This window comes from Lucilia sericata, unplaced genomic scaffold (assembly GCF_015586225.1).
Source record: "Lucilia sericata isolate MDLA Ls3-8-SP2 unplaced genomic scaffold, ASM1558622v1 Contig000006F_arrow, whole genome shotgun sequence".
NCBI classification, from domain to species: Eukaryota; Metazoa; Arthropoda; class Insecta; order Diptera; family Calliphoridae; genus Lucilia; species Lucilia sericata.
The window spans coordinates 655215-664041 of NW_023994047.1; the positions used below are offsets into that span (position 1 = coordinate 655215).

The 8827-nt window shown below is 35.7% G+C and overlaps 3 protein-coding genes across 3 annotated transcripts; 1 reads left to right on the forward strand and 2 right to left on the reverse strand.

Moving 5' to 3' along the window:
- Window positions 1-287: 287 nt before the first annotated feature.
- On the reverse strand, window positions 288-4194 carry LOC119602381 (eukaryotic translation initiation factor 3 subunit C). The gene is made up of 3 exons (XM_037953879.1): window positions 3937-4194; window positions 3514-3651; window positions 288-3443 (listed from the first exon to the last, which is right to left on the reverse strand). The coding sequence occupies exons 2-3, from the start codon at window positions 3604-3606 to the stop codon at window positions 756-758; spliced, it is 2781 nt and encodes a 926-aa protein (XP_037809807.1). The 5' UTR covers window positions 3607-3651; window positions 3937-4194; the 3' UTR covers window positions 288-755.
- Window positions 4195-5127: 933 nt separating this feature from the next.
- Window positions 5128-6718, forward strand: LOC119602095 (chromobox protein homolog 1-like). Its single transcript, XM_037953428.1, has 4 exons — window positions 5128-5255; window positions 5434-5636; window positions 5707-5827; window positions 5901-6718. The coding sequence occupies exons 2-4, from the start codon at window positions 5553-5555 to the stop codon at window positions 6236-6238; spliced, it is 543 nt and encodes a 180-aa protein (XP_037809356.1). The 5' UTR covers window positions 5128-5255; window positions 5434-5552; the 3' UTR covers window positions 6239-6718.
- LOC119602087 (N-acetylglucosamine-6-sulfatase-like) lies at window positions 6426-8518 on the reverse strand. Its single transcript, XM_037953416.1, has 4 exons — window positions 8252-8518; window positions 7681-8188; window positions 6971-7620; window positions 6426-6904 (listed from the first exon to the last, which is right to left on the reverse strand). Exons 1-4 carry the CDS (start codon window positions 8444-8446, stop codon window positions 6749-6751), a joined length of 1509 nt encoding a protein of 502 aa, XP_037809344.1. The 5' UTR covers window positions 8447-8518; the 3' UTR covers window positions 6426-6748.
- Between the last annotated feature and the right edge of the window lie 309 nt (window positions 8519-8827).

An 8827-nucleotide genomic window follows, 5' to 3' on the forward strand; every position in this document is an offset into this window, starting at 1 on the left:
ATAAATTTAAATGGATTCTTGAATTGGGATCTTGAATTTTCTACTGCTTGAAATGTTTCTCGGATACTTGCCTTGATTTCTTGAATAATACTACTGCATAAAAATATTTCTGGGTTACTTGCTACTACTCCACTTGATTTCTTGATTATTTTTTAATTTTACTACTGCTTTTCTTTAAAGTTTTTCTTAATTCCTCGTTTTATAAATTTGTTTAAAAAAAACTGTAAATATTTGGTTTTTCTTTGTTTAGGGTTTTTTGTAGTTTGTTTTTTATTGTTTTTATTTAGTTTTTTTTTTTTGTTTTGTTTATTTTTAATATTATTTTATACTTGTTGTATGACGTATTACAAAAAAAGGGTTTACTTTCTCGATCTCTCTATACTTTATAATTATATTACCACTAAGGAGAAACACGCGCACATACACACACTTTGAACAACAAAGCAACTCTTAACAATTCTTAACAACCTTCGAATTAAAAAAATGAAGGAATTTCAATCCTCGATTTATACACAAAATTTAAAATGAAACCTTTATTCTGTTGTTACTCTCCCGGTCCCAATGTTGTACACGGTGGTGGTCCACTGAGACCGGGAGCAAATCGCCAGTTGGAGAAAATATTGTTGTTGTTGTTGCGTTGTAATGACATTTTCATAAAATCTCTGCAATTTGAGACTTATGAATTTGGGGTATTATGAGGAAAAAGTTGTCTTTGTAGTTGCTGCGTTGCGCTCCCCTAAGCGTAGACTAGGAGTCTACTCTTCGGCAATGACTTGTTGTTGAACTTGTTGCTCGTGGTGTTGGTTTTGTTGTTGCTGTTGCTGCTGATGTTGTTGCTGCTGTTGGTTTTTGTGATGATGGTGTTGGTTACGTTGATTGCGATTGCGCTGGTTGCGATTATCACGACGTTGACCACCCCAGTTGCCACCACCTTGGTTGTTTTGATTGGGATTATAGCCACGATTGCGTATGTTCATGTTACCGCGTTGGAAGAAGTTGCCTTGCTTCATGTCGAATATCTTTTCATTGACATCCACCAAATTAGTGACCTTATCGACGAATTGCATGGCGAGTGCCTGTAGGCGTGAAGGTTCGGAACGATGCATAACCACGGTCTCAGTAGGATCATCCAAACTGGCCATCAACTCTTCGTTAATAATCATTTTGCTAATGAGAGAGTGCACTTTTTGGACGGGCAAGTCGTACATTTGAGCCAACGAGGGAATACTCAATGAAGTGTACACATTTGAGTAGGTGAAGAGATACGTGCGCAATGACTCTTCCTTGATGAATTTCACCAACATTTCACGCACACGATCGGCTTCGTAGAACAAGTCCCAGACTTTAGTGTTCATCTTCTTGTTGACAATGAAGTTAACACAGGCTTGCCAGTTGCCGCAACGCATGGCCTTGGCGGCAGCGACAACATGTTCTCTCATGGATTCAGGGGGACCTACAAGCGATTGACGTTCGGAAGAACGCAATTGTTGATAGAAAGTCTTACTGATCATGCGACGACGGGCATCGAATTCATGGGCAGCAATGTAGGGAATTTCAATGAGCATGGCGGACACCAAGTAGACACATTCCAGCAATTCCAAGTTAATGTGCATGTGGAAAGGCATTTGACGTTGCTTTTCAATCTTCTCTTGTTCGGCAGAACGCTCATGTTGACGCTGGGGCAAAAGACCTTGGGCCAATAATTCCTTGGGTTTACCGGTGACCATTAAATCAACCAAACAGTGATGGGCATCCTTAATGTTCTCCTGACGGAAGGCACACAAACCCAAATTGGCCATCATGCGGTTATATAGGATCTTGGTAGAGGGATCAGCAACATCGATGGTGTCTTGCAAGTGAGACATGAGTACCAAATCACGAGCTTGGAACCAGTTATCATGCAAGGCATGATGATAGATGTGAGCCAAGATGGCGCGGGTACGAATACGATCGGTGTCATCCTTGGCATATATGAACTTGCACAAACGATCCATGACCTCAACAGTGGTAGTGGTGGTGGCGGGAATTTCACCGCGTTTGCGTTTCAAAACCTCAGGGTCAAATTTATAGTAAAGATGTTCAATCTTGCGCAAGTAGATACGACAACGTTCGTTATTGTTGCCAATTTTTTCGAAATATTGCAAAACACTCTCAATGATTTTGGTAACATTCACTTCATCCTTAAGACGCAAGACATAGTCGTTGGAATGAGGATCACATTCTTTGAGCAATTTGGTAAACTCATCATCCAAACGTTCAACGGCGGCCAAAGGACAGCCACGAATCAAATAAGTGGGGGTGATGAATTCCTCATTTTCTTCCGAAACACTTTCACTCATGGTAATGTTATCGTTGGCCAATAACAATTTCATCATGCTTTGCATAACATCAAGCAATTTAGACCAGTGTTCCAACTTCATGGGTTCCGAAATCTTTTGATTGTAATCGTAGATGGCGGAGATAATGTTGAAATGGATTTTAACAGCCACAGCTACACCAAGGTTATGTTCCTCAGCAATGTCGCGTAATTCAAATAACATGTCGATTTGCATGCGACGATCGGTACGTTTCTTACCACGAGCCGACATGATTTCACTCAATTTGGCTAGCACCAACGGAACATCGATTTCGGCATCCTTCTCGAACATTTTAGGTTTTTCAACCACTGGACCTTTAACAACAATTTCCCATTCGCCCTCTTCATCGGCTTCTTCTTGCTTTCTGCGGGCCTTGGGCTCCTTGGTGCGCTTCTCCTTCTTGCGTTCTTCACGATCTTCTTTTTCTTCTTTGCCAGAGGGCTTCTTCAAGAAACGATCACGAATGTTAACATATTGATTGTCGTCATCCGAGGATTCAGTTTCGGATTCAGTATCAGAATCCCAATCAATGGAATCATCCGAGTCATCTTGATCTTGTTCCAAAGTTTTGGCAGGAGCAGATTTAGCGGATTTTTGTTCGCTAGCTTGTTTTTGATCACGGACTTCGGCTACATGTGGTTTCTCATTGTCCGAATCGTAAGCAGCTTCTTCATCTTCAGCCTCACTTTCTTGGTCGGGGTTCTCACGGAAACGCACCAAATCATCCTCAAAGTCCTTAATGTATTTACGCACTTTCTGGCGCAAAGTACCCAAGGATTTGGAATTATTCTTGGAAAGATTCTTACGTCCTTCTCTATCCTCCCACACTTCATTAATGAAGTCCTCCAATTCGGCCAAACAACGTACATAGAAACGAGGAGTAATACCATTTTCTTCCTTGGTTATAACCGGCAAAGCCTTTTGATAAGCTCGCGTCAAGTCCTCAAAACTTGTTAAAATACTGGACATATCCTTAATTTTCTTGTGATTGCGAATATTCTTAATAAGCGCTGTAAGATTTTCATAGCGTTTTTCCTTGGTGGAACGTACTACACGTTTTACCTCCTCCTCATCATCACTGAATTGCTGTTGGTGTGATAAAAATAAAAACAAAGATTATTTACTATAATAATATTTTGTATTGTTATATACTTACATAGGCAGAGGTTTTGCTGTAGATTGGTGCCTGGACCTCTTCATCTCCAGAATCGGTTTCCGAGTCAGAACCGGTAGCAAAGAAACGTGACATGTTTTTATTGTTTTGTTAGTCCACACTCACTTTTGAGTCTTTTTCCTGAAATAAAAGCACACAAAATTAAACTTTTATTAAACACAATAATAAACTAGTAATAAGCAATTGTTTTTGAGGTTAGGTATTTTTTGTGCACATAAATTTTGCAGCCAACATGGCTGATGCCACACCACAAACTTTTTTGCAAATAATTTTGTAATACACTTTTTGTCTAGCGCACTATTTCAACTTGCAGTTGCACTCTAAGTTGTGGTCTTTATAGCTGTTGTTTTTGTTTATATTTTTAGACATTTTAACAATAATTTCACAATTTTTTAATAAACTTACAATAAAAAAAGAAATTTTCGCTGACGACTCCGTACAAGTCGCTTTTTAAAAAGGCATTACCCAGTAAAATTGATAAATGTCATTAGAAAACAAACATGAGAAGTGTTAGGCGTAGCTACACCGCAAATGTTGCCACTTACATTTTTTCTAAAGTAATAAAAAATTTAAATGGCAACATTTCAGAGAATTGGAAATTAGCTCAGCCTCAGCTAAACCGTTTTTATATGAACCACTTAATAATCTACCTTGATATGAACTGATCATTCTACTTAGAGGGGGTATCTCAGCAAAGTCATCCCGGTAAAAGATGTACGTGTTTTTATGTCGATCCGAGCAAATTTTGCACCTTTACGGTCACTGCCACTCACCAACAAACATGAATTGGTAGACCAGGTCACATCGGAAATGTAAGGTATGATTGGGTTTGATGTACAACGGACTTTAATTCGTTGTACTTCGAAAAGGAAGTATATTCCTGCCATTAAGAAGTTTGCAAACTTCTGGACCGCTGGACTTTTCCAGTTTTTAAGCCACTTTCTTCAAAAATTATTGTTTTAGATAAAAATTCGTATAATTTGTTATTATTGCTAGTGTTATTTGGTTGAGAAGTTAGTTATTTTTTTATAAATTTTTATTTTTTATTATTTTCTTTCTTGCAGAAACAAACAAAACAGTACACACAAGTTATGGCGCCTTGGCAATAAAAAGTGTTACCTAGTTTGAAAAACATTTGTTATTATGCTAGGTGCTGCCAAGTTGGCTTTTGTTGACAAATAACTCACACTAAAATGTAGAATAATGAAAATTATTAAAATAATAATATTTTTAAGTTGATAATAACTAATTGATACAAATTAAAATTAAGATAATTTGTTTATACTTTTGCATCATAGCCTTTTCATAATTAATGAAAATTATCTATAGATATACCGTGAATGTTGCCACACGTTTGGAATCTCATTGAAATTGGCAACATTACTCAAAAGTGATGCCATACTAATTTTTAATATATTTTTGTATTACCAAATTAACCAATTATTTGATACATTTAAATTTATAATGTTATTTTTAAAGTAAATTTACTTTTAAAATATAATGTAAAATATTGTATATCATTTAAACTCTTTATTTTAGTTAAATTTTTAGCAGAGTGGCAGCACTTTTAAACAAAATTAAACGGATGAAGCAGAAGGAAAATATGAGAAAAGAAAAAAGCCAAAAAGGCAAGAAGAAGACGCAAGCTGTAAATCTCTACATAGTGAAAAAATCGCGTTTTCTATACAATTTAACTTCAAGAAAATTGGATTTTCTGTAAAAAGGTAAATTAAATGTGCAAAATAAATGAAATTTACATTAAAATCTTATTAAAGCTTTAAACCATTTAAAGTTTTGCCATAAAATGTTTACCCCTATATTTTTGGGCCGGTTGGCGTGAACCTCATTGATGTTTGGGTTTGATAGTCGCAATATAAATTGTATATTTTCTTATTATTTCAGAAATTAGCTTGGCTGGCCATAACAGGAAGAGCATTTTCATTAAGTTAAGTAGCCAAAAGTTGGTAGTTGGCAAAATTTTTGCAAAACTAAAAGAAACAACAAATATATAAAGCATAGCAATGGCCGATGTTGCAAATGAGCCTGAGCCTGAGGCAGAGTACTCCGTGGAACGAATTGAGGATAAACGCATTATAAACGGCAAGGTAGGTAACGCAGGCATGCAAAAAAAGTTAATAGACTTGGTTATAATCCATAAAATATTCGTTTTTTTAGACTGAATATTATCTTAAATGGAAGGGATACCCACGCAGTGAAAACACATGGGAGCCGGTGGAAAATCTTGACTGCCCGGATTTAATTGCTGCCTATGAAGAGTCCATAAAACCTAAAAAGGGTTAGTTTTTGTATACTTTTGTAAATTTCCCCTTTAATTATTTATAAACAAATAATTTTCTGTTATATTTTAGCGGAGCCCAAGAAACGACCTTCGACAGCACCAAACAACGAAGCTAAGGCTAAACGAAAGGCAGCCGAAGATGAAAAGGACACCAGAAAAACGGTGGGCTTTGATCGTGGTCTAGAGCCGTCTAAAATTTTGGGTGCTACCGATTCTTCGGGTGAACTTATGTTCCTGATGAAATGGAAGGGTAGCGACGAAGCTGATTTAGTACCCGCTAAACAGGCAAATGTCAGATGTCCCCAGGTTGTTATACAGTTCTATGAAGAACGACTCACCTGGCATACGCCCTCGGCCGATGAGGATAAAGCCATCACTGCCAGCAAGGAGAATGCAGCCGCCGATTAGATGCTCAAAAACTAATATCCAGCGAAGCGCGCAACTCCCATAATTTAGTTTTTTAAGATACGTTATAAGTGCAACAACAATGACTTGGAGTACTGACACCACAAAAAAAAATACCACAAAATACAGCAATGACCACTAAAATTCAATACAAAACAACAAAATTTATAACAAACAAATTTGAATTTCGAAATATTTCTTATTTTCTTTTAATTTTCCTTAACATTTTAAATGGATTTTGTGTTAAAATACATATTTATTATTATTATTATTTTTTTTAATGATGAATAACAATATTTTGCAATAATTTTGTTGATACTTAAAAGAAAATCAAATTAAAAACTGGACAAGTCAAAACATGGACATAATATAGATTTGTCGCTTCTGTAAATGATTACAATCTAATTAATTAATAATATTTCTACCAGCTATTTCTCTTTTTTGTGTGTTTCTCACATCATCAATAAAATTAAACAAAAAATATGTGAAAGTAATATTAATTTGACAAGATATTTACAAAATTACATCACTGCAGGAGGAAGAGCCGATACATTTTGTCAAATTAACCAAGGCCAGACTGTAAAGAGCCCTTTCGATGGGTAGCATATCTTTAACCATATTAAGCATTTGATAGGGATCCTGGTCAATTTCATAAGCCTCTACAAAATCCTTTATAAGAAAAATCAAGTAAGTACTTATTAACGTTGATTGGTTAAGAATTATTTAAAAAATTACCTCATTGTCTTGGAATTCACAATATAAACGATTGGTTTGATAGCCAAAATGGCGTACACAGGAGTAGGTATTATTCCAGGAATCTTGACAATGACAAGCTGCCTCCACAGTACACTCCGCCAAAAGATCTGTTCTCGACCAGGGACATTCTGGTTTGTAGGTATTTAAATTACCTTCACCAAAATGTTGCACCAAAAGACTGCGTCTATAAAAACGATCTGAAACAGCATCATATTCCGGGGCGTTGGCTAAAAAGGCATTAATAGACTGACCATCGATTTGGGGATTGGAAGGCAATTCTAGCCATTCTAAAATAGTGGGAAATATATCGATGAGAGCAGTAGGAGCAGTTATTTTTACCTTTGCTGGTATTGTAGGGCCTCTTATAAGTAATGGTATTCTAATGTCGGTTTCATAAGGTTGACGTTTATCGAATGGCTGGGCAAATTGACCCATATGATAACCATTATCAGAGGTATATATAATATAAGTATTTTCCAATACACCTTTTTGTTCCAAAGTATAAACTATATCTGCTACTAGCTCATCTACAGCCAATAAAGATTCCCAACGTTTCTGGTAATAGCTATCGATTAAATCTAAAGTATTATTGGGTATTAGCTCCGTATTAGAAACCAACCAATGTTTATCTGGAAAATAGGATATTTAAAAGACAATTCCAAGTTTTAATTAAAGCAAAATCCCTAAACCTTTGTCAATAACATTGAAATTGGGAGTACGTAAAGCCTTTTGGCCCGAAAAAGCATTACGATGACGTTCAGCGGGTGTATAGGGTGCATGAGGAGCTGGTGGGGCCACCATGGCAAAAAATGGTGACAAATCTTCTTGAGAGTTAATGAAACGCTTAACTTTAGAACGCAACAAATCGGTTAAATAAACATTACTATAGCTAATATTTTTCGAATTTTCCCTTAAGGTATAGTTGTAGTAGCGTGAATTGCCATGAAGACCATAGAATTCTTGCCAACCCGAGGGCACTTCGGCTCCTTTGTATTGATTAAGATATTTGCCAGCAAAGAAATTTGTATAACCTGCAGCTTTTAAAGTGGGAGCAAGAGTTTCCATTTCTATTTGAGAAAGCCAATGTACACCGTTGCAGCCACCCTCCAGGGAATTGTTAAAAGTACGATGATTGTGAACATATTGACCCGAAAGCAAACTAGCACGTGAGGGACAACATAAAGGAGAAGTGGTAAACTGAGTAATTTAAAGAAAACCCTGTAATTTATTAAATTTTATTTAAATTTCTGCACTACTTACAGCATTTTCAAATGTAGCTCCCTTTAAACCAATAAAATTTTTAACATTCATCATGGGCGTAAGACCATTTAAGACAACATCTTGATCATCGCTGAGTATAAGCACAATATTGGGTAATTTGTCTTTGAGAGCAGCAGTGATTTGTATTAGACATATTGCTAATAAACAAAAACCTAAACTTTGCCTTAAATACATTTCAATGTGAACTGATTTTATTAAACGCAGACTTGAACTTAAAATTAAACAAATGATAATAAATGAATATCCACAGAGATGGGTAGGTGAGGTGAGTAATTTATGGTTTTTATTAAACGTTTAAATTTTAATAATTTCGCAAAAGGTATTTTAACGGTTATAATTGAAATGCATAATGGTTGTATTGCACATTACGACACTGTTTAAATTTATAGGTTATGTTTAAAAAGTTTTTGATTACAAATAAAATCTGTTAAAATTGTCAATAAGGAACTGTTTAAACCTTTAGTTGTGATAAAAACTAAAACATAGTTTAATATATTTTTATGTTTAATATAAGATTTTGTAAAAAGTTACTATCTAAACGTTTTATATTTGAGG

Coding starts and splice junctions, on each gene's coding strand:
- LOC119602381 (XM_037953879.1), bottom strand. CDS start 3,606: ATGTCACGTTTCTTTGCTACCGGTTCTGACTCGGAAACCGATTCTGGA. Junction 3,444..3,513: donor ACAGCAAAACCTCTGCCTAT/GTAAGTATATAA, acceptor TCACACCAACAG/CAATTCAGTGATGATGAGGA.
- LOC119602095 (XM_037953428.1), top strand. CDS start 5,553: ATGGCCGATGTTGCAAATGAGCCTGAGCCTGAGGCAGAGTACTCCGTG. Junction 5,637..5,706: donor AACGCATTATAAACGGCAAG/GTAGGTAACGCA, acceptor TCGTTTTTTTAG/ACTGAATATTATCTTAAATG. Junction 5,828..5,900: donor GTCCATAAAACCTAAAAAGG/GTTAGTTTTTGT, acceptor GTTATATTTTAG/CGGAGCCCAAGAAACGACCT.
- LOC119602087 (XM_037953416.1), bottom strand. CDS start 8,446: ATGTATTTAAGGCAAAGTTTAGGTTTTTGTTTATTAGCAATATGTCTA. Junction 8,189..8,251: donor GAGCTACATTTGAAAATGCT/GTAAGTAGTGCA, acceptor TAAATTACTCAG/TTTACCACTTCTCCTTTATG. Junction 6,905..6,970: donor GTGAATTCCAAGACAATGAG/GTAATTTTTTAA, acceptor TTTCTTATAAAG/GATTTTGTAGAGGCTTATGA.